Below are 26,027 nucleotides of genomic sequence, written 5' to 3'. Positions count from 1 at the left end.
TACGAATCAACCGACTTTGGTGGTGGGATCATGCGAGGCAAATGGAAGAGGATAGTTTAGAAGAAAAACTGTGTTTTTACAGGGTATGAAAAGTAGAGTGAGGTCAAGGCTACAAGGTTAGACTCAGTTTTTAATGATTTAATTATGAGAGTTTGGACTGAAACGACGGCAACATTCTGCTGTTTGTTTCAAGATATTGACCTGAAAATATAATATTTTCAAATCATCATCATCAACCTCTCCCTTTATCCAGGTTCTGCTGGGTCAGGGCATTTATGGTACTTCTCCAATTTCCTCTCTCCTTCACCATTTCTCTTCCATCATTTTGTTCCAGTCCAGGTTTCTTCTTCTTCTTGCACTCCTCATTACTGAATTGATCCACCTTGTTCTAGGTCTCTCTCTTGGTCTCTTTCCTTCAAACTACACCTCCTTAATGTGTTTTGGTATTCTTTTCTCCTCTATCCTCATTACATGACCAGACCATTTTACTTTACGCCCATCAATTCTCTCATTTAGGTTTTCTATTCCAACCTCCTTTCTCACTTCTTTGTTTCTTAATCTGTCTTTCTTTGTCTTTCCTATCATACTTCTTACGTATTTCATTTCGCTGGCCTGAATTCTACTCTCCTCCCTACCTGTCATTGTCCTGACCTCAGCCCCATAAGTCAATATGGGTGCATAATACATTTTATACGTTATCTCTTTATGCTTCCCTGGTCATTCCATATACCAGGCAAGGTTTCTTACACTGTGATAGAATGCATTGCCCTGTTGCACCCTCTTGCTAATCTCCATGTCCAGCCTTGTATTCTGCATTAATTCATTTCCTAGGTATTTGAAACTGTCAACAGTTTCACGCCTTTGACCACTACCCTATAATCCTGAATACCACCCGCACCTTTTTCCCCAAAATATTGGTTCTAAATCTTGGGTGCAGGTCGTATTCAAGGCGTTCATTCTCGTAAATATTTACTATGTTTACATGGAGTATTGAAATAGATTTGAATATGGTTACTATACTCGATATACTACATGTAAATGGGCATTCGGGTCTTATTGTGTTTTAGTTGCGTTCTAGAAAACAAGATCGATTTTTTTCTCAATACAGTTACAGTGGCATGTAAACATGAAATGTAAGGTAATGAAATACAGTAAATCAAAGAATATGGGTAAATATGTGGTAAATATGAAAGCCGCTGTTGCAGTTGCTCGATCATCATTTGTTTCACAAGTGTTGCTGGCATGCTTGGTGTGCGAATAGCTGATCTCGCGGGATATCGTACTTTGCGAGAGTGGTGATTGTTGGTTACGGAAGTCTACCTCGCTCACATTCGAGTTTCGTATCCGTCCCTTGAAAGTGCTGTCCCGATAGTAAGCGATGGCTTCAAAACCGCATCTGCGGTCATTTACCACCCATGAGAAACTTAAAGTTGTAAGCGAAGCTGAAATATATGGAAATCATGCTGTTGGCAGAAGTACAATATTGATGAATCGTGTATTCGTGATTGGCGGAAGAAGAAGAAAAAAAAAACTTCTAAAAAGTAACGGCGATCGCAGAGCGTTCCGCGGGTGGAGTTCAGTGTTTCCAGAAATTGAAGAACGACTTCACAAATTTGTGATAGAAAAACGTGAGTTAGGATTGGTGTTTCTAGTGAAATGTGTCAATTGAAAGCACTAGAGCTCTCAAAAGAACTCAAAACACAGGGTTTTACTGCAAGCCGTGGATGGGTCCAAAACTTTTACCAGAGAAAGGGATTGTGCATTCGGAGATGTACGTCTGTTTCACAACGTCTCCCTGGGGCGTATGAAGAAAAATTAACGGCCTTTCAGCGTCACATTATTCATTTGAGGAAGCAAAATTCTTATTTGCTGTCGCAAATTGGGAGTGCTGACCAAACACCTGTCTATTTTGAAATGCTGTTGGAAAATACAGTGGATACAAAGGGTTCTAAAAGTGTAACCATCAGAACAGGTGGTAACGAAAAGCAACGGTGCACTGTAATGTTGTGCGTATTAGCGGATGGAACCAAAATCCCTCCATATGTGGTTCTGATAAGGAAAACACTTCCGAAAGGAAACTTGCCGTCTGGTGTTATTGTTAGAACACATGAGTCTGGCTGGATGGACAGAGCGTTAGTTAAGGACTGGGTGAAGTGCGTTTGGCAACATCGCCCAGGAGCTTTGTTACAAAAAGGAAACATGCTTGTGTTGGACAGTTACTGAGGACATACAACTGATGCCGTAAAAGATATGATGAGGAAAGGAAAAACCGATCTTGCGATAATTCCCGGAGGACTCGCTTCTATTCTACAGCCGTTGGATGTGTGCGTGAACCGGCCTTTCAAAACTGCAATGAAACAGTTGTACACCGAATGGATGTCTGATGGTGATCATGCGTTTACACCACTCGGACAAGTGAAGAGGTCTGAAGTGGGACTAATATGCAGTTGGATCAAGACTGCATGGGTGCACATTCACAACAACCTAGTGTCCAAAAGCTTTAAGAAATGTGGAATTTCAAATTCAGTGGACGGAAGTGAGGACTACTATTTGTGGAAAGATGCCAGCGACGAAAGTTCCTATGGTGAAACTTCAGATGGTGACGGTGAATTGTAAATGATCTGAGTATTGGATCAATTTTATTTACGATTTTTGTGATTTTTATTAATTGTAAGCTGTTTGAATTTATATTTGTGGTATATTTGAAGAAAATTAAATAAGTATGTAAGTTATTTAATTTTTGATTTTTTTCCGTATTTTGCCATCTCAAATTTAGGGTGCAGGTCTTATTTGGGATTATATGGTAATTTTCACATTACCTTTCCCTTGTCTTTCTTCTCTTGATATCACCATGGTCTTGCTTTTCTCTGCACTAATTTTCATACCATACTTTTCAATTTTCTCGTTCAGTACATCAAGTTGTTCTTATACTACTTTGCTTTTCATTCCCCAGACCAAAATATAATCTGCAAATAGTAATAAGTTCATCTCCCTATTCCTATATGCTTTTTTGTCTCCTTTCAATTTCATGCATAACCATTAGAAATAAAAGAGGTGGCAGCACACTCCCCTGCCCTAGTGCAGTTTCATTTCTAAACCATTCCGTCTTTCCCACCGAAGTCTGCACACTGCTGACGCAGTTGTTGTACATTGCTTGCACCATTTCTACAGTTTGTGTACCCAGTCTCTTTTTTACCATGGTTTACCAAGCCTTCTTCCTTGGAACACTATTGTACGCCTTCGTTAATATGATTACCCCAATGAATATCTACGAATGTCATGACCCGATCATTTCCGTATTCCCAATTGTTTCGGGAGTGTCCGAAGACATGTTCGGCTCACCATGTGCAGGTCTTTTGATTTGACACCCGTAGGCGACCTGCGCGTCGTGACAAGGATAAAATTATGATGAAGACACATACACCTAGCTCCCATGCCAGCAAAATTAACCAGTGATGATTAAAATTTCCCACCCTGCCGGGAATCGAACCCCGGACCCCAGTGACCAAAGGCCAGCACACTAACCATTTAGCCATGGAGCCAGACTACAAGTTGGAGTTTCTCTGGAAAACACTTTCCTAAACCCAAATTGCCTTCTATCAAACCAGTTAGTAAATTTGCAAATGGTTACTGTAACATATTCAGAAAGAATGCTTTTCCTGAGCATACAACCAACGCATGTCAGTCTCTTAAAGATAAGTTGATGTGAAGGGGATACCACCAAGCTTAAGGAATCCCTTGAATTACCTATTAGTCTCCCAACTTTGGGAGAAAGTCATCTTGACCCACAACGACTGGGCTATGAACATGGACATTCTCATTTTTTTCGATTTGGACAGTTGTTATTAGTAGGCTGTGTACCTGATCTTGTTATATTTTGTTATGTTTGTTATATTTTGTTATGTTATATTTTATTATGAAAGTTTACATTTGTTAATTAGTCTGTTGACAGTGCAAGTGAAATTTGCTCACTGTAGCTGTATCTTGTGCTTCATGAATGAATAAATAAATAAATAAATAAATAATATAACCCCAAAAATCGTATCTACCCCAGCTGCTTTTCTAGCTTTCAACTTTTGCATCTTTTTGTAAATGCCTTTATCATAGGTAAATTACAGTCTCACCAGTATTAGGCACCTCCTCTATCTGGACATTATATCCAACTGTCTTTACGTACTGATGACTGAATACTTCTGCCTTCTGTAAGTCCTGACATGTACACTCGCATTGTTCATTAATGATCCCTGGAATGACCTTCCTGATACCTGGTTTTGCATTTGTCCTTCCATTGCTTCCTGAAATTAATTTGGCTGCATTATCATCATGTTATACTTAGCTGATTTTTTTCGTTAAATTTAATTTTCTAGTAAGCTCCTTCAATCTCGGCCTTACTCCTGCAACCATTCCTAACTCTATTTCTTTCTAATCTGCACCTCCTCCTTAATCTCTTTATTTCCCTGTTATAATATTATTGGTCCTTATCATTCCTTGCCAGCCTCGTGGTGTAGGGGTGGCGTGCCTGCCTCTTACCCGGAGGCCCCGGGTTCGATTCCCGGCCATGTCAGGGATTTTTACCTGAACCTGAGGGCTGGTTCGAGGTCCACCCAGCCTACATGATTAGAATCGAGGAGCTATCGGACGGTAAGATAGTGGCCCCGGTCTAGAAAACCAAGAATAATGGCTGAGAGGATTCATCGTGCTGACCACACAACACCTCGTAATCTGCAGGCCTTCAGGCTGTGCAGTGGTTGCTTGGTAGGCCAAAGCCCTTCAAGGGCTGTAGTGCCATGGGGTTTGGTTTTTTTTTTTTTTTTTTTTTTAATCATTCCTTACCACTTTTAAAGGTACATAACTGTTTTCACACTCCTCAACAATTGCTTTAATCCCATCTTGTAGGCTGTTTACATTTTTCTTTACCATTTCCCACTGATCATAATTGCTTTTTTAAATGTCTCCATGTCTCTCTTATCAACCATATGGTATTGCCTAATAGTCCTGCTCTTATGACATTCGTTTCTCTCAATTTTTTTTTTAACTAAGACAAAGATAACATCATAATCACCATCTATCACTTCAGTTTCTACATAGAGGTCATCTGGTTTTATCAGCATCATGCGTAGAATATTTTTCCCTCTATTTGGTTCCATCACTTTCTGAATCAGGTGTCCTTCCCATACTAACTTATTCATCATTGGTTGGTCATGCTTTCTGTCATTCCCTTCCTAGTTAACATTTGGTAAGTTCAGACCACCCGCTACAATAACGATCCTTTCTGTGTCATTCTTTATATAGCTGATTACCTTATCAAATAATTCTGCATCAGTGTCAGCGCCAGCCTTGCCAGGTCTGTACATCCCAAAAACATCAAGTTGCCTATTATCTTTACAGATAAGTCTTACACCTAGAACTTCATGTTCCTTATCCTTAACTTTTTTGTAGTTTACAAATTCATTTACCAGTATGAATACTCCCCCTCCTATTGTTCCTAACCTTTCTGTACAATAAACACTCCAGTTTGATGAGAAAATTTCTATATCCATAATATCTCTTCTCAGCCAGGATTCAGTTCCTATTACAATATCTGGTAAATGTAAATCTATCAAATTAATTTTATTCCTTTCTATAAAATACTTCTTCAGTTTAACACTAACAGTTTTATGTCATCCTTACTTGACTTCATGCTTCCTACTTTACTATTTGGAAAGAACATTTAATTTTCTTTTGATCAGGCTATTTCTTCTCTCCAAAAGCAGGATACCTGCTTTGGAAAAGATTCTTTCTCATGGAACTGTTGTACCTAGAGCACAGAACTGTTCTTGCAAAACCTTCCCCAAGTATGGACATTGTACTAGTGGTCTTTCCTTTCTAATTGTCTTATGATACACAAATTAGTGGGCACTGAAATTTTTCACTAATGACATCACTCTAAATATTACCACTTCAGCTTTGGTTTCTCCAATTAGTTAAAATATTTTTCAACAGATGGCAGAGAGTATTACCTCTCATTATTTGGGTAACTCATAGAAGAAATAGCTATCAGAAAAGTCTGAGTCCCACTATCGGCAGCCCTGAAGATGGTTTTCCGTGGTTTCCCATTTTCACACCAGGCAAATGCTGGGGCTGTACCTTAATTAAGGCCACGGCCGCTTCCTTCCAACTCCTTGGCCTTTCCTATCCCATCATCGCCATAAGACCTATCTGTGTCGGTGCGACGTAAAGCCCCTAGCAAAAAAAAAAAAAAGTCTGAGTACCGGGCGAGTTGGCCATGCGGTTTGGATCGCGCAACTGTGAGCTTGCATCCGGGAGATAGTGGGTTCGAACCCCACTATCGACAGCCCTGAAGATGGTTTTCCATGGTTTCCCATTTTCACACCAGGCAAATGCTGGGGCTGCACCTTAATTAAGGCCATGGCCGCTTCCTTTCCACTCCTAGGCCTTTCCTATCCCATCATCGCCATAAGACCTATCTGTGTCGGTGAGACGTAAAACAAATTGTAAAAACAAAAATGTCTAGTAGTGAAAGGAAATTGTTTCATGGTCCAGTGAGTCAATCACCAGTTGGCCATTGTTTTACTGGTTAATGGACAATACATTCACTGGAGTGATCCTGATTTTTTAAATTACCAGTACTATCACTGTTAGTGATTTTTTTTTTTTTTTTTTTTTTTACATCTCTATATACGAGTGTTATTTTGATGAAGGACTGTATCAGGTTGTTATTGTTGTTCTTTTTGACATTACCGGTACTGTATTATTGGGGGCCTCTGAATAACAATCAGAGGTAATTTTAATTTAGTTTTGTGTGGCTATTCCTAGCCTGGTGCAGCCCTTGTAAGGCAGGCTGTCTAATAAGGGTGGGTAGCATCTGCCGGGCATGGGGAAACACTGTGCTAGTGTGGTGGAGGATAGTGTTGTGTGTGGTGTGTGAGTTGCAGAAATGTTCATACAGCACAGATATTTAGTCCCTGAGCTAAAGGAATTAACCATTTAAGATTTAAATCCCTCGACCCAGTTATGAATCGAACCTAGGATTTCGAGGACCAATGATGCACATGATGGTCATTGCTGAGCATGAACCACAATGGCATCTGAATACCCTATATTTGTGGCATTTGGAGGACATGGCTACCTGGTCTTATCAAGGTCCACAATGTAGTCCTATCAAACTCTGTCAAACACTGGTTACTGGATACTAATGCATCCACTAAATACAGTTTGTGTTGGGTGAACTTTCCTTAACATGTAATGTCTGCTAATACTAGTGGCACCACAAATGCACGCTAGTGGATGTTCTACACATTACAGATAATTACATCTCTAATTATTTACATGTCCACCAAGCGAGTTGGCTTTGTATTTTGGGTCACGTAGCTGTGAGCTTGAATTTGGGACATAGTAGTTTAGAACCCCACTGTCAGCAGCCCTGAAGATGGTTTTCCATGGTTTTCCGTCTTTACACCAACCAGATGCTTGTAATTAAATATACCCTAATTAAGGGGACTTGGGACACATTTTTTTCGGTAAATGGATGAAATTGTCGGAATTTGAATTCTGGCATAAATAAATTATATTAACCTTGCTCTACATAACAAAAGTGGTTTTGTGTCGCTGTGACTATTTTTGACGTAGTTACGGCCGTTTTTAAGTGGCTCTGCACGGTCATTTGATTCTCCACCACGCCCCCTTTTCTCTGTATGCTCGGCTATCCGTGTCCCTTCTGTTACCATTAATTCCCTCTTTTCAGTAGCATTGAGATGACACAATTTTTGAATACTGGAATATATACTGCCATCTGCTGGCTATGTTATGAACTACTTCAACCTATAATTTAGTCAACATAAAACTTAATATTTTAGAACATGTTTATAATTATATCCATTCTAGTGACATGTTTGAATTGAACAATTCTATGTGTTTATAGAAGTAGTATTTTAATATGTTTGAGAGTTGTAACCAAATGCATATATTTAATAAGTTAGTGGACAGCCTGCCATCAGCCTATACACTTCCTTGTTTACTATTGGGTTTGTTTTGGTCAGTTTCGTGAATTGCAAGCAAGGTTGCGGGAAATTGTTAGTGAATATTATATCAAATCATGAGGAAGTAGATCCATCCAATGTAGGTAAATAAGTGCTTGACATTGCTGTATCATTTGATGGAACATGGCACAAGCGTGGCCATACATCTCTCTGTGGCATTGGCATAGTGACTGACATTCTGAGTGGATTAGTTATAGATTACCATGTGTTATCTAAATATTGTCACATGTGTGTTGTAACTGCTCATGAACTGGGTGATGATTCTCCAGAATATAATGTATGGCTGGAAGGTCATAAAGCATGTGGGGAAATGCTCCAGAATTATGAGGGATCATCTGTAGCAGTGAAAGTATTTGCAGCTGATATTTTATGGAAAAGATCAGTGGAAGAATGTGGCATGCACTACACAACTGTGCTTTTTGATGGGGATGCCAAAACATTTCTCCACCTTTCAAATGAAGCAGTATATTGACCAGATGTGCAATTGAAGAAAGAAGAGTGCATTAACCATGTTGCAAAAAGGATGGGGACTGGTTTGAGGAATTTGGTGAAAGAGTAGAAAGTAAAAGGAACTACACTTGGTGGAAGGGGTCCTGGAAGTTTGAAAGAAGCAACTATTGTGAAGCTCACAAATTATTATAGGCAGGCAATATGTCCAAATATTCCTTCAGTAGATAATATGAAATCTGCAATATATGCCTCACTATACCATTACTCCTCCACAGATGAAGATCCTAAGCATAAGAAATGCCTCTTAGGACCTGAATCATGGTGCTTCTATAACAAGAGTATCACAACAGGGCAAACCCCTCAAAACCCACAAAAAATTTCAGTTTAATTCACAACTGCAATGTTGCTGAAAATTGTGCCTGTATACCAAAGTCTGGCATCAACAGAACTTCTGTCTAGATGTTGTAGAGGGGCTACTCAAAATTCCAATGAAAGTCTTCATGCATGTATATGGAAAAAGTGCCCAAAAGAGACCTTTGTGTCCTCAAAAAGACTTGGAATAGCTGTTTCTAATGCAGTTTCAGAATATAACATGTGATGCAGTGCAACACAAGAAATGAAAATGGCTGTAAGGAATTATAAACTTTCACCAGTATCCACCAAACTCGCCACACAGAGATGAAAGTAGAAAATTTGATAGTCAGTGGTCAGTCACCCAACAAAAGAAAACAGCCAGAAAAAGACTGAAAATCCTCAAGGTGCACAGGGAGGAAGCCAAGAAGAAACAGGAGGGTAGGAGTTATAGTGATAGTGAATTTTAAGAGATTTGGAAAGGACATTATGAAAATTTTTAATGGTTTTAGAACTAAAATTCATTTAACTCAAAACACCAGTTTTTGTAACCTGCAATGTTCCATGCGGGTCAAATCTAAACCTATATTTACCAAAGTTTGTGTGTAGCTTCTATGTGACCTAACAAAGAAATTGTAGGATGGATTTTGCATTTTTCTTCAATATACTCATTTTATGAGGCAAAATGTACAGAAAATTAGTGGAAAATTACATGAAATAAAATTTAAAATTTGAAACAGGAGTTAATTGATCAACATAGGGTGAATCAAAAATTCCATCCTAGAGTTTTTTTATGTTATAAGGAAGAATCATTTCACAAGTTTTCAAACTCTCAGGTAAAAATCCATCCCGCAGGGAACTTTTTGAAAGTTGCCTGTTTTGCGAGTGTCATAAACACAAAGTACACCATATCTCATAAACTAATAAGGATATTCAGCTGAAATTAAGATATATTCTTTCCATAGTAGTCCTACATATTCCATAAAAATTTCATTGTGATTGCTCAAAAATTGTGGAAAATAAGGAAATGTGTCCCAAGTTCCCTTAAGGCCACAGTTACTTCCTTCCCATCTTTAGCCCTGTCCCATTCCATCATCACCATAGGACCTCTGTATGTTGGTGGAATGTAAAACAAATAGCAAAAACAAAAATTACACACTCATTGATGTCATGTGTCCAATTATCCCCAAATTAGACTGTTTTTTCTGCAGGCTTAATCTTTTCTTTTTGTTGGCAGGTTTACTTTTGTTAAAATTTCAATCTACATTTCATTTATAAATTGCACTTATCTAATTAATAAATTTGCTTTCTAGGAAGTTACTGAAGAAGGGACTCGTTCCATGGTTTATGACCTTTCTGCTGTAGTCTGCTACATTCATGATCCTCAGAATCCTGAGAAGAAGAACCTTGTTGCTCTGCTTAATGTTGCTGCTGAATATCACGAACGTTCTATTGGCTCCCCCGTGAAACAGTGGTATATATTCAATGATTTCAGGTATGATATTTACTTAAAATATGTAAACAGAATGATACTTTGTAGTAAGGTGATTTCAAACCAAGCAAGCATAACTTCATTATACCGGGTGGTTCACCTGCCCCTTGCAATCTACTTTTATGCAACCTGCTGCATTTACTACAACTCTGAAATACATCAGTCCCTATCCCTAATCCAGGGTAATATACGAGATGTGTGGTTACGGGCTATAAAACAGCAGGAATCATGTCCGCCACTATTAATTCATTATGAGTACCTCGAATAAACTCGTAAAACTAGCACAGAATATCTAAGAATCAAAGAATTGTTTAACCACCTACTCGATACCTTATTTGTCTTTGGCAATTTTTCATAAAATCATTCATAGTACACATCATATCTGCTTCGCTGACATCATCAGCTAATTCACTTATGCTTAGGTACAAAAAGATGAAAGTATACACAATATGTTCTTCTCATAATAACCTTGATCTCTTCTCATGGAAAGTTTATAACTTTGCATAATGGGGGAAGGACGATGGTGGTGGGGGTTGGAGGTGAGGAGGAACCCTTAAAATGTGTCTAAAATACTATTAAAACATTTGTTCAGTGTCCATTTTAAAAGATAAAGTCTTTTTTAAGTCTCTGTCATACTTCTGCTCGAAAGTGTGTTTGAGAAAAAACACTGGTCAACTTGGTTACAGTCTTATTACTTAAGGTGGATTCCTTGTCAAATTAAAATGCTATTATAACTCAGTATTAGGATGTGCTTTGAAGTTTATTTGATAATAGGCAATTGGGTAGTTTGTAACACGATCTGCAACCAATAGAGAAATAGGAAAGAATTAAAAACATTTTCTTTGAAAGTGTTGGCATTTAGAATTATCTCTTTAGGAAAAAAGTGGAGTATTGTGCATGGTCCTAACTTACCCCTGCCTGTGGATTACTATCCTTACTTCCCGCTGTCTTGGGTGTGGGTCTATGCCTGTGTTCTCCGTCCTTGATCTGGTATACTAGCAGTGTGTTGTAGTCTGCTTGTTAGCACAGTTCGGCGGAAGAGGGGGGGGGGGGGGGGGGGGAGGGGACAAGGACGTGTCACCACCTGTTGTTGTTTCTCGGAAGGAGGGAGGTGTTAACTGTGAATCAGAAACGTCGTACCTGTCCGTGTTATTTACAAAGCTCATTTGCTTCCTTTTCAATATTTCCATATATTTTAGTATATGTTCATATAGAGGTTTCTTTCTTCGTTTGTATAGTTTAAATTCCAATCCTTACTAGTTAACTTATCAAGAAGGATATGAATATTTTCTAAATTATTCATAAGTCTTCCCTTATTTATCCTATTAATTATTTCAAGGTCTTGTTTAATGTTGGCGAATTTCCTTCATGTGAGCCCCCATTTCAGAGAACCTTCTATGTTTTTCGGTGTTGATATGCCCCTGATACCTTGTTAAAAAATTCCGTCCAGAAGGTCCGACGTAGGAAACCCTGCATTAGGAGCATGTTAACCTATAAATTCCTGAATCCTGATGTTCCTCTTCTTTGGATTTGTTGACTATGTTATCGTTGAAAAACCTATGTTTTGTGTTATTTTTCGTTGAAAAAAAATCTCTTAATGTTGTGTTTCTTAAATAAATTTGTAAGTGTGTAAATAAATGTTAGTATTATTGTATGTAAACTTTATATAATTTTTGCTTTTTCTGGTTGTTCTACCAAATTTATCTGTTGTCTATATTTATACTTAGTGATTATTTTATTGATGACTTTGAGACTAAAACCTTAAACAGGGCCTGTTTGCGGATGTATGCGAGCTCCTGTTTTTTCAGTCAATGGAACTTCAAATGGTCTGTTAATGAAACTGTAATACGTGGACTTCTTCTGTGTGTTAAACAATTCATTTATTGAAACATAATTTTGAACATCCCTTCCACTACACGAAAAGGAATACCCCTTTTCCCATTTCTGAAAAATGTAATTTCATCACTTTCCCTCTCACAAACCCAGGACCTATACCACTCACCTGCCAAGCCATCATCCAAGCAATTCAACCCATAATAAGCCACCATATCGCCGTTATTGAAGAAACACATAACTCCCACCTAATCATCACCCCTATAAGGAACAGATCTATTCCGACAATCCTCAACAGACTCCAACACACAGGTATTCTCACCCCAATCCAAATTAACCTAGAACCACAGCAATCAGATCTGAGCAACGACAAACAACCTCCCTCCGAACCACTGAAACAAGCACCCAAACCACCCCACTCAAGACTCCCCTCACCCCAAAAATCCAAAAACAAGGACACCCAAACCAAAATCATCAAAAATCGTCATCTACCTATCGCAGCAATTCCTGCCACCATAGAATCTGAAATCCAAACGGACCTATCTTCACAACCACCCAACCCATCCACCACCCCTCCACCCCCACCTCCAGCCCCGACCCCACTTCAAACAAACCAAAACACACAAACAGATGGGACAGAAGCTGAACTATCCCTGAAAACAGCCCCAAGCCCAAGCACACACAACTCAAGTACACAGACCCGAAACAGGCGTAAAAGAACCTGCTCCTAAGTTACCCAATACACCAACACGCCACACCCCCACAGCGAAAACTCGCACCCGCACTCTTTCCAGACCTACACTTATTACCCAGTGCTATAATTTCCTCAAACTAAACCACTCTGCAGCAACCTGCTCAGAGGCTACCCACTGCAACAGATGTGGCAGCCCTCACCGTCATACTGATTGTAAGGGACCAAGGGACCAGGCGAGTTGTGCGAACTGCCAAAGCGGCCACGCTGCCTCATTCCCTGGTTACCCTTTTCTCAAAAAAAGCTATTAGAGCACACCATCAGCACGTGCAACAAACTAATACACACACAACCCCCTCCCCCTCAACTCTTAAACCTCAACATACCCCCACCCTCGAACCCCAGCCCTTCCGCCACCACCCCCGTGCACCTGCCCAGCCAAGATACCTCCACCCTCCTCCACTTGCTACTCTTAAAGCTACTCTCAACTGAACTGTCACAATTATTACACACCCTGCCTAACAGACAACTCATTATCCATTAACCCCAACCCCGCCAAGCAACGTAAACCAAAGCTCTCACTTCCTACTACCACGTAACGCCTCAAAAGCACTGGAAAGGGTACAGTCGAGGCGGAGTGCCACAAGCTGCCATTCATAAGATGCTGATTTTTCAAAATTTTAACATCCGCGTATACTTATTCTCTTACACATTAAAAGAGCAAGTTGCAACTGTAACATATGATGCAGCGTTGCAAATTTCCGAACGCAACTTACGCTAGGTAAACCCTGTATGGACAACCACACAGGGCAAGCCACATTGTATTCTTAAAATGCTGTGCTAGCCATTATCACTGAATGACGCAAATTTCTCTGGTCACACACAATTAACATAAGAACATACCATATGTAACTTACTTACTCAAAGCCCAAATACACATACCAGCACCACAGTTAAGCAACATTAGCCATGGTCACCCACTGGATGGGTCACAAACCACCTATTCCCTCCAGGATAGGTGGAACATACAGAACCCATACTTGCACTTCTCTTTCAGCTGTCCTGCAATTTCTATCTACATTTTTTATCGCCTGTATTCTTTTCTGCCCTCCTCATTTTTTGCATCCTTGTATTTTCGCCACTCATCAATCCGGTCTAATATCTCCTGAGTTATCCACGGATTCTTACTTGATCTTATCTTCCTTCAACCACGTACTGATCTCATTCTTCATGACTGTCCACACTTCATCTGTTATGTTTCCTTCAGGCTTTTCGTTTAGTCCTTGTGCAACATATTTTTTGTAACAATCCCTCGCACTCTTTTCTTTCAACTTATTTAGGTCCCATCTACTTGTATTCCTTCCTTTCTTGAATTTCCTCATCTTCAGATGACATTTCATGGCCACCGAGTTGTGGTTAGAGTCCACATCTGCTCGTGGGATGGTCTTGAAATCCAGAACCTGGTTTCTGAATCTCTGCCTAACCATAATGAAGTCTGTTTCATATTTTTCTGTGTCTCCAGATCTTGTCCATGTGTACAGGCATTGTTTGTAGTGTTTGAACCAAGTATTAACAAGGACTAAATTATGATCGGTACAGATTCAACCAGCTGACTTCCTCTTTTATTCCTTTAAACCCAGTCCAAATTCTTCTATGGCATTACCTTCCATTCCTTGGCATACCACTGCATTCCAGTCTCCCATCACTAGTAGATTCTCGTCTCCATTTACGTATTGCATTAAATCTTCTCTCTCTTCCTATATTCTTTCGATTTCCTCATTATCTGTTGAACTAGTTGGCATATATACCTGCACTATTGTTATGGGTATTGCCTTGATGTCTATCTCGACAGTAATACTTCATTCCCTATGCTGGTCTAGTAGCTCACCCGCTGCCCTATTTTCTTATTCATTATTAAAACAACAACTGCATTTCCCATGTTTGATTTTGTGTTGATAATTCCTTAGTCACCTGACCAAAAATCTTGCTCTTACTGCCAACTTACTTCACTTATATCAACTACGTCTAATTTTAGTCTATCCATTTTCCTTTTACCGAGCTCAATAGCTGCAGTCGCTTAAGTGCGGCCAGTATCCAGTATTCGGGAGATAGTTGGTTTGAATCCCACTGTCGGCAGCCTTGAAAATGGTTTTCCGTGGTTTCCCATTTTCACACCAGGCAATTGCTGGGGCTGTACCTTAATTAAGGCCACGGGTGCTTCCTTCCCATTCCTAGCCCTTTCCTGTCCCATTGTTGCCATAAGACCTATCTGTGTCGGTGCGACGTAAAGCAACTAGCAAAAAAAAAAAAACCTAGCATTTTCCTTTTCAGATTCTCTAACCTACCACAATGATTCAAACTTTTACATTCCACACTCCGACTCGCAGAATGTCAGTATTCATCTTCTTGATGATTTCCCCCTCCTGTGTAGTCCCTCCCAGAGATCCAAATGTGGGAATTTATCTCCGTAATATTTTACCTGGGAGGAAATCTTCATCAGAACATCATTGATTCATGCAGAGAGAGCTGCACATCCTCGGAAATTAGCTACGGCTGTAGTTTCAGCCATTTAGCAATATCAACACAGCTAAATCATGTTAAATTTTATTACGAGGCCATGTCAGTCAATCATCCAGACCGCCGCCCTTGCAACTTCTGGAAACCTGCTACCCCCCTTTCGATGAACCATTTGTTAGTCTGGTCTCTCAATTGATACCCATCTGGTAGGTTTGCACCTATTACTATTATTGTTATTGTTGTTGTTGTTATTATTATTATTATTATTATTATTATTATTATTATTATTATTATTATTATTATTATTATTATTATTGAATATCCAGTACAGCATGGAGCCCTATTTCACAAGAGTACATTAGGGCTGTAGTTTATAATCTTAAAATATTTCAAAACAAAAGATTAAGAGTTCAGTTTGTTAAAGATGTGCAGAATGAATGTTAACAATTGCTTGTAACAACATGGCTTCTTGAAAATATCATGCAATGGTTTAGAAAATACAAGATCACAACTGTTCAGGTGGTACTCAGATATAGGTAAGTCTTTTCATTCCATACACGGGGCAGAGAAAAGTAGATGATTCACTGTCTGAGCAGAACCACAAAAGCATAAATATCCATCAGTAATTTGAATTTTTTAAATCAATCAGGGTAAGATTTAAATCTTCCATGTCCCGATAGAAATTGCGTTAATGCTGGGGCTGTACCTTAATTAAGGCCATGGCTGCTTCCTTCCCACTCCTAGGCCTTTCCTATCCCATCAATGCCATAAGACCTATCTGTGTCTGTGTGACGTAAAGCAAATAGCAAAAATAGAAATTGCGTTAGGACAAAGTTAGGCACTAATACTTTACTCTGAAGTCAATCTTCAACTTTGGGGAAGAATAGTTCTCTTATAACAGATCCTTTCAAGCCAGAAGTCCAGCTATTGTTCTATTGATGTATAATATATTTCTTGATTTGTCAACACCATCCTAATAGACTACATGGGCACAACCAACTTTGTGAATTCCATCAGTATGAAGTATGCGCGAGCCATCTGTATGTGAAAATGTGAGCAATTGTTGCAAAGAAGTTTCTTGAAATAAGTAGGATGGCCAGACTGCAGAAAATGACACGTTCTCTCAACAACAGTGTTTAAGACTGTTAGAAGTGATACTTTGTCTTTCTTACACAGAGTAAATTCAGCTATACCGATTCCAGATAGAAATAATGGCTCTCTTCCCGCAATTACCAGAGCAGCTTCGGTAGGTGTTGTATGGTAAGCCCATGATATTCGAAGAGCAAAACCCCTTTGAATCTGTAGCAGTTTAACCTGAGCCCCTTTCCTTTCCAAAATACTTCAAAAAGCCAAAATATAGTACAGAATTAGTGGAACGTAGAGTGTGTAATAAATTACTTATAGAACCTCCGAGTTAAGACCCCGAGATGGTCTGCAAGCAATCGATAGGCCTTGCAATAATTTACTAGATTTCAGTTGCAGTTTGTTCATGTGTGCTTTAAAAGTTAAGTGTTTGTCTAGTATGACACCCAGGTATGATAGCTGAACTTCCAAATGTATATTATGGCCATTCATCATAATGTTTGGTTTTTCTAGTTTTCTTCTCAAGGTGAGCCTAGCTTTGATTTTTAAAGGATTAAACTGCAGTTTGTTTTCAGTGCCCCCACTGAAATAGAACATCTAAGGCTGAGTTAGCTTCGTTGCCCAAATCCTGTGCGCTATGAGCTTCAGTTAAAAGAAGAGCATCATCAGCATAAGCTATGACCTTGAAACCAGTTGGAAGGGGCAACTGTAGAAGCTCATCATAGAGGATATTCCAAAAACCAGGACTGCCAGGCAGATCCTTGCAGGCATCCTTTATTGATACTTTTTGAAGTGACAGCAGTTCCATTCTGAAGTTTTACTTTCCGATTACTGAAATAAGCTTGTATTAGCTGAAATAAGTTCTTAGGGCATTGTTTTTTCTTCAACTGAGAAAGAAGTTTTGGCCACCAGGCTTTATCAAAGGCCCGGTTAAATCAAGTGAAATCAGTAAGCCTATTTTCTTTCCAGAGAATACATCCTGAATCCATTCAACCACTGCAAGAACAGCATCTGCAGTGGATTTTTGTGGCGTGAAGCCATATTGCTTTGAGCTTAGATGATGATAGTAATACATGTGGTACAGAGCACGATCAGTCATCAACTTCTCCAAAATCTTCCCTAGCACTGGAAGGAGGCAAATCGGTCGAAAAGATTTAACAGTTCATTCTGTAAGGAGACTGTCTTTAGAAATTATTTTGACAATAGCTAGTTTTCATAATGTAGGGAAAATATTCAAGGTTAGACATTTGTTAAATAGGGTCACAAATAGGAGTGGCAAGCATAAATGAACATTTTTAATAATGTTAGCAGATAGTCCATCTCAACCTGGAGCTTTCTTATCATCTTGTGATAGAATAGTATACTCAACCTCTTCATATGAGAAGGGCAAGTCATCAGCAGTGTCAGGAGGAAATTGAGAGAAGTTCCTAGTAGCTCTTTGTGAGACAGAATCGGCAGTATCATCTGGGAAAAATGCGTTGACCAAGACTTCAGCAGTATCATTGAATGATTTAGTAAATCCATTTTCAGTCTTGATTGTGCTAAGATTATTATTCAAATTTTCTGGTTTCTTTGAGAGTTTGTAAATCAGATGCCAAGGATTACTATTTGTCGGAATAGAGCAAAATTCCTTCCAGACTTCTAGTTTCCTTTTTAACATAAAGTTCTTGCACTCTTGTTTGGCTACCAAATATGTTTCAGCATATCTCTCACATAACAATGGACGATGACTTCATATGTATCATCAACGACAGCTTCTTATTCCACCAGAAGATTTAACTAGGTTTAGAAGAGATTCTAGGTAAATTGACATCAGCAAGTTTTATTATAATGCCGATTAAGTTGTTTACTACTTGATCTAGTTCGTATGTTGTACTGCAGGATACTATGTCTTCTATTATTTTCTGTAGACGTCTTTTAGCCGACAGCTGGAAATGTCTCCACTTAACATTTTTTGTTTTGTAAATCCTTCTTACATAATTGGTGGAATTTACTGTTGATATATTTACAGTAGGTTTGAGAGTTATTATTATCAATGCATGATCAGAAAGCATAGGTTTATCACTAACTCTCCATTCAAATATAAATGGAAGAAGCGATTGATTACAGACACTAACGTCTAAATAAGTCTTAGAATTCCTATGTATATATATGTTGGTTGTACACCATTATTGAGTATGATCAAATTGTTGGCACTGCAGAAATCGTAAAAATTCCTTCCTCGAGCATCTTCAACAGGACTGCCCCAAGATTTGTATTTAGAGTTGATGTCACCAGTTATTATCAGCAGTTTCCCTCTCAAGTTGTCACAAATATGCTGAAGAACATTTAGATCTTCTGTGATGTTATGAGTAGAGTCGAGATACATATTGCACAGGTAAAATTCACATTGATTAAAAGAGGTACCAATGACGACTCTGTCAGCAGACCAGTGCTGAGATAATAATATACAGTTATCTGATTTTGATATAATAGCTGCACGAATTTGCTCTCCAGGCGCATAATTTCTCGTAGTATAAATGTGCAAGTCTAGTCCAAAGCCTACTACTTTGTTCGTTCAGAGATTTGGTTCTTGTATACATAAAATTGATCTTTGATTAAGATTGTAATTTATGAGAAGTTCCTGCATGGGCACAATAGATTTATGCAAGTTTTCTTGATAAATGCACAGATCAGCCATAATTAATTTTCTATTTTACAATATCATAGATTTTCTTGTATATTGGACAATCAGTTGAAGTAGCAGGATGTTGAAAGCTTAGTTCCAGGAAGGTGTCTCGCAATATTTCTTTGATTTTGTACTTTACAATTTACGCATTCAATCCTTGTTTTCAGACACTTACTGATATAAGCTTCTGAACACTCAGAGCAGCACTGTTGTTTATCACAGCTAGAGGAAAAATAACCAAAACCAAGGCACTTGTAACAATGGATGACAGAAATATATTCACTGAAGTTACATCTCTTATAACCTATGTAGAGCTTCTCGCAGTTTTGCAAGGCACAAAAAATGGTGGTACTTACTTCTACAACTGCAAATTGTGCGCTGCCATCTCGTGTCTTCCGTATGAAGCGCAGTCTGATATCCTCATTAACATTCTTGATGGCTTGCTTTACCGCTGGATTCTGCTCTACAAAACAGTCTGTTAATTCATTCTCTGGCAAACTAACCTCAATGTCGTGAATTATTATCTTGGGGTTATTTTTTCGAGGAATAGTTACTTTCAGATGGGGTTTCTAGTTTCTGTGGCATTTACCATTGTTTTACACTCATCATCATTCCGTAATTCGACAAGTATGCCTGTATTATGTGTTTTCTTCACCCGATTCACACCTATCTGCATTTTCCTAGTATTTGTCGTGGACTGTAGCATCTTTAAGGTCTGTTCAGTCTGTCACTTCGTTGTGATTTTTAGGGGATATGAAAAGAAGATGTTTAGTTGTGCTAACTACTGGTTTCCTGGTAATAAAAGCATCGGAGTAACTGACATGCTGCTTACTGGCACTTGTATCAGCAGGGACTGTCATCTTGAAAAACTGTCCTCTGAAGGTATCTATCGCTTGTTTAATCACTAACTGAAGGTAGCACTTTTTCACACCTATGGCTCAGCTATCTGCTTCATTGGGATCTGCAAGCCTCCCCACTGTGACAAGGTCACGTGGTTCATACAGGAGGTAAGATAATGCATTTTAATTAATAAATCTTGAAAAAATGTGCCTTGCATAATATTGAAAAAGCGGGTGCAATCTGCCTGGGAGTTTGCTTTAGTGTTCGAGTAAACTGACCGTTACCTTTTCAAACCTTTTCAAACAATTAGAAATAGGAAAGGACTTCCACCTTATCAATACTTATTTATTACACTTATTATGCTACAGTACCAGTTTTGACCCCGAATATAGGGTTATCTTCAGCTGAAAAATACATTCACGTATAGATCATGGAGCTATGATTGTAATTGCATTGTCTGGGGAATGCCATATGATAGCAAATATTTGGTCACGTCCAAATGGGGCATGTCAAAACAGGAACTAGCGTGTATGTCATTATGTGTGACAGTGCAATTATATGTCTATAATGATATGCTTTAGGTCTTTAATTAGTTTATAAAACTCTATCTCCACTTAAAACTAACTTATAAGTACTGTATATAAAACAAAAACAATATATGTAGAAACACCTCATGCACATGAACGTTCGTGTCTTGCGTGTTATTCAGTTCATCAGTTGATTTCTGTATTCAAGTCTTTTTTCATAGTTGTACACTTGGTTGATGTTTTTGGAGCTTGAATGATATGATTTGCTTGTAAAATTATCACATTATATCTGTAAAAGATTTTGTCTTCATATATATACATAGAATAAAACACTTTCCAAGTTTAAAAACAGTACCAGGCATATGGATACAACAAGGATAAAATGTGTATATTCAGCTCTGCTGTGTGTTGAATCTTGTTGTTTTACATTAAAATTGAATCCTATTGTCCTGTGACATCGTAAAATTTGAGTGGCATTAGATTCAAAGTGGTAGCTCCTTTCCCATCTGTAGCTGTGGAGTGATGTTATAATTATTGTTATTGATGTGGCTGAGTTGCGTTTGATATTTTAAGACCTAAAGCATATCATTATAGACATATAATTGCTTTGTCACACATAAAGATATACACGCCAGTTCCCATTTTGACATGCCCCATTTGGACATGACCAAATATTTGCTATCATATGGCATTCCCCAGACAATGCCATTTCAATCATAGCTTCATAATCTATATGTGAATGTATTGTTCAGCTGAAGATGACCCTATATAGGAGGTCGAAACCGGTACTGTAGCATAATGTGCAATAAATAAGTATTGATAAGGTGGAAGTCCTTTCCTATTTCTAATTGTGTAGTTTTTCAATACGGATATGAAGATCATAGATTACAATACTTTTCAAACAACAAGGCATAGCTACTCAATAGTGCTCATTGTGCTGCCCTTTAGGAAGTGAGAGAGGAGACAGAATGTGAGCTCTGTGCCTCTTAGATCATTTGCACCCGATGGAAAGTTAGAAGAATAGAGAATTATGTAAATGAGGTTTAGTTAAGTTTGTGCAAATTTTGAAATAATACTTTAAGTAAGTTGTATTATTAACTATCATAGCAGTAATTTTCAAGCCAGGCTAAATGGCTCAGACAGTTGGGATGCTGGCCTTCTAACTCCAGCTTGGCAGGCTTGATCTTGGCTTAGTCCGGTGGTATTTGAAGGTGCTCAAATACGTCAGACCGAGCTCAATAGCTGCAGTCGCTTAAGTGCGGCCAGTATCCAGTAATCGGGAGATAGTAGGTTCGAGCCCCACTGTCGGCAGCCCTGAACATGGTTTTCCGTGCTTTCCCATTTTCACACCAGGCAAATGTTGGGGCTGTACCTTAATTAAGGCCATGGCCGCTTCCTTCCACTTCTTAGGCCTTTCCTATCCCATTGTTGCCAAAAGACCTATCTGTGTCGGTGCGCCGTAAAACAAATAGCAAATACGTCAGCCTCACATCAGTGGATTTACTGTCATGTAAAAGAACTCCTGTGGGACTAAACTCTGGCACTTCAGCATGTCTGAAAACTGTAAAAGTAGTTAGTGGGAGTAAAGCATTTCTTTTTTAAAATAATAGTAATTTTCAAAATAACAAGTAGATATAGATTATTTTATTGTATGTAATCTTCATCTTCCTCGGCTTTAGCAGTTTTTTTTTTTTTTTTTATAAATAACAAGTAGATATAGATTGTTTCATTGTATGTAATCTTCATCTTCCTCAGCTTTATTTCATTGTATATAATCATCTTCCTCAGCTTTTCCCTATATTTAATTAGGGGTCCTATGCCACACAGTCCTTCCATCTCTTCTTTAGCCTCTCTCTTGCTCATCTCTCCACCTGCAGGCTGCTTACACTCCTTCCCATATAGTCCTCCTCGAGTCTCATAATATGTCCAAACCATATCTGGATACTTCCACATCACTGCATATCTCTCTTATCATCTCATTCCTTATCCTATGTATACTGTTTTTCCCATCATCCACCTTAGCACTGCATTTCCACCACATTTAGCTTTTTCTCATGCACTTTCTTCACTGGCCGTGTTTCACTACTATATATCATGGCTTAGCCTCACAATCGATTTGAATATCATCATTACCTTCTTCCTTTTCTCTATCTTCCAGTCACCTAGCATACAACCTGTTCTCTTCTTCCAATTTCTCCATCCTGCCTGAACCCTATGACTGATTCCTCTGTGCAGTCTTCCATTCTACTGATGTGTGAGCCAAGATACATAAACTGTTTGGTTCATGAGAATCTGCCCCCTAGTATCCTCCCATTTCCATCTCTATCTTCTCCTCCTTTCTTTATATATGAGATACCACCCATAAGGCTTTGCTTTATTTGGTATGATACTCAATATTTTCTGTTATTGGTTATTTTCACAATTTGCAGGTATCAACTTCTGTGGAGGTATGGACCTGCCTTCAGGCAGAATACACCCTTACCTTAACATATGTTGTAGTAGTATTAGTAGTAGTGGTAATATATGATACAAAATTCAGAATAAATATGCCAGAACAATAATATATGTAATATGAAAACTGTAACAAGCTGACTTTTTTAAATTGTTGTTGTAGTATTGCACCAGTTCCTGCTCAAGAAGCTGTATGGTTTAGTCTGGACTGGAAACTACCTTGTGTTTTATATTGGGTAAATCATAAACTTCCAAGTAATGTTGTGCCTCCAGCACAGAATCCATTGACTATAGATGTGTTTGGAGAAGATAAGTGTCTAGCTCGTAATGGTGGTAGGAACATGATAACATTCACTCCACTTGCAGCTGATGAAATGCCTGGCAGAGGTACGTATAAGAACAATATGTATTCATACAACAGTGTATTATTTTCTAAATGAAACATAAAAAAGCAACATGGTACATTTGAATACTGTGTATGTGTTCAAACATATACCATAGGAAGCTATTGTTTTATGTAATAATTCATGCTTTAATAATCAATTATATCACCACCCATTAAAGACAGGATGCCAGCTAGGGACATGTACAAAGAATAAATACAATTATAGTTCATTATGGACAGACAGAGCAAAGGAAGGAGGATAAGGAGGTAAATAAAAATGTTTTGTTAAGAAGGAAGCCATACTTATTAGTATTGACTCAATTAATGTAACTTTAAAACTTATTACTCTGTGATTATAACACATATAACACTATAATATACTTGTAAAACATAATACACACACACTAATAAACAAAGAATAGCATTTTTCATTCCACAAGAACATCCTCAGATTCTATCAAATCTCTTTAAATATATATGTGTGTGTGTTTTTTTTTGTTTTTTTTTTGTTTTTTTGTTTTGTTTCTTTTTTGTTTGTTTTTTTGTTTTTTCAGTATTGTTTATATTGTGTAAAGTTGTCAGTGGTTGTGAATTGGTGATGTTATGAACAAGTGAGGCAAATTATGGTTGTTGTTGTTGTTGTTGCTGCTGTTGTTGTTGTTGTTGTTGTTGTTGTTGTTGTTGTTGTTGTTGTTGTTGTTGTTGTTGTTGTTGTTGTTGTTGTTGTTGTTGTTGTTGTTGTTGTTGTTGTTGTTGTCCACTGTTACCTTCATTAGTTTGAGAAAGTTTTCTGCACTTAACCTAAGCTGCTAATCATCAGTTACCTCTAGAGACTACATTTGGACTGAAGTTCCACTGCTCTGGTAGTTGTTGCTATGTAGAGAGCTGAAGGGAATGCTGTAGACAATAATTCTGTTCAGTGGAGAAGGGAGGAGAAGTAGGGGTGATGAGAATCCTTGCAGACTTGAATTGAAGAATATCTTGTAAGAGATCATTCTTAGTGATAAATAATAATCTACTAAACCGTCTCATTGAGTGGTGAAAGAATTTAGTGTAGCTAAGAATATCCCAACCCCCACTCCACGGGTTTACCATCATAGTAGTCTCCTGTTGGATTCATTAAGCGCTAATGCAAAATGTGTGATATTATGTTCAATAGTTAAGTAGTATGAGGATGTGGGATTTTTCTCAAATGTGTGTGTGAATGTTGAGGTTGGTTTGGTTGGCTGTGTAAAAGGGTGATGGGAATGCTGTAGGCAATAACTCTGTTCATTGGAAAGGGGAGGGAAAGTGTTGCTTGGTCATCTTATAATGTCTTCTTGTGTATTAGGGAGTAATGATAATGATTTTGATAAAATGAAAGTGTGGAATTGAATTTATCTTGTAAGAGAGTATGTTTAGTAATGAATGATAATCTACTGAAACATATTGAGTGGTGAGAGTGCTACCTAAATTAAGAGAATTCAGTACAGAAAAGAATATCCTAACTTACATTCTAGACATATGGTGCCAGAGTAGCCTTCTTTGGAATTCATTAAATGGTAATGCAACTAGTGTGAAATGTTGTTCCGAAAATTAAGTATCTCAAAAGGGGAGACATGTTTTAAATATATGTGATCATTGAGGTTTATTTGTTGGCTTTTATTTACAATATGAATTTCTGTAGCTTCTTTAATGTTCAGAGAAAATCAACTTTCTAGACGTCATAATCAGTAATAATAATCACAACCTGTCATACAAAATATACAGAAAACCCACTTAAACTTCACACACAATAGACAACGAATCCAACCACTCTCTCTCTTTCTCTCACACACACACACAAATTGGTAGGACTGAAAACAGTGATGTACCGAGCAATTTCCATACTAATAAGCACATCAGATTTCAATGATGAAATACAGATAGTAAAACAAATTCAAAAAAGAAAACAATCAGCAAATAAACAAACAATCACCCTCGTGACACAACTTATGGGACGGGTTTAAAGCACTTGTGGAGGAGTGTGAAAACAGGTATATACCTTTGAAAGTGGTAAGGAATGGTAAGGACTCATTATATTATAACAAGGAAATAAAGAGATTAAGGAGGAAGTGCAGATTAGAAAGAAATAGAGTTAGGAATAGTTGCAGGAGTAAGGAGAGATTGAAGGAGCTTACTAGGAAATTGAATTTAGCAAAATGTCAGCTAAGAATAACATGATGGCTAACATTCACTCCACTTGCAGCTGATGAAAAGCCATATGAATTTTCGGGAGCAGTGGAATGATATGTGTAGTTAATTCAAGGCAGAAGCAGGTTCCAGGAAGGACATTCAAGAGATCATTAATAAACAAGGAGAGTGTACCTATGTAAGAAATTACAGCAGGCACAAATATTCAGTCAGCAGTATGTAAAGGTAGTTGGATATAAGGATAATGTCCAGATAGACGAGGCAACTAATACTGGCAAATTACTGGAATTTATTTATGACTAGCAAATGTACCCGTGCTTCGCAACGGTATTCTACATTTATGCGGATTTCTCCGTAAATTACTGTAAATGCAGTGAGTAAGACTATATTAAATTGCACCTACAAACGGACTTCACCATCAGACGACTCGTGAAATTTGGTACAGTTTTCACATCCTACTATATTTTTTTCATTTTTCATGTGACCCTAGAATCATAAAATTTTGCAAACATATGGCCACTGGTCATG

At 38.2% G+C, this 26,027-nt stretch overlaps 1 protein-coding gene across 1 annotated transcript in view; it reads left to right on the top strand.

Moving 5' to 3' along the window:
• The window catches only part of PAN2 (PAN2-PAN3 deadenylation complex catalytic subunit PAN2), a 317,774-nt gene that overhangs the window by 249,980 nt on the left and 41,767 nt on the right, over nt 1-26,027 (top strand). The window contains exons 16-17 of the mRNA XM_067138515.2: nt 10,154-10,335; nt 23,106-23,329. Of these exons, the coding sequence (XP_066994616.1) occupies nt 10,154-10,335; nt 23,106-23,329 (406 nt within the window). The remainder of the gene's footprint in view (nt 1-10,153; nt 10,336-23,105; nt 23,330-26,027) is intronic.

Source organism: Anabrus simplex, chromosome 1 (genome assembly GCF_040414725.1).
Source record: "Anabrus simplex isolate iqAnaSimp1 chromosome 1, ASM4041472v1, whole genome shotgun sequence".
In the NCBI taxonomy this organism is placed as follows: domain Eukaryota; kingdom Metazoa; phylum Arthropoda; class Insecta; order Orthoptera; family Tettigoniidae; genus Anabrus; species Anabrus simplex.
Note: the sequence above shows the minus strand (reverse complement) of the source record. Positions and strands in the feature narration are given on the sequence as shown.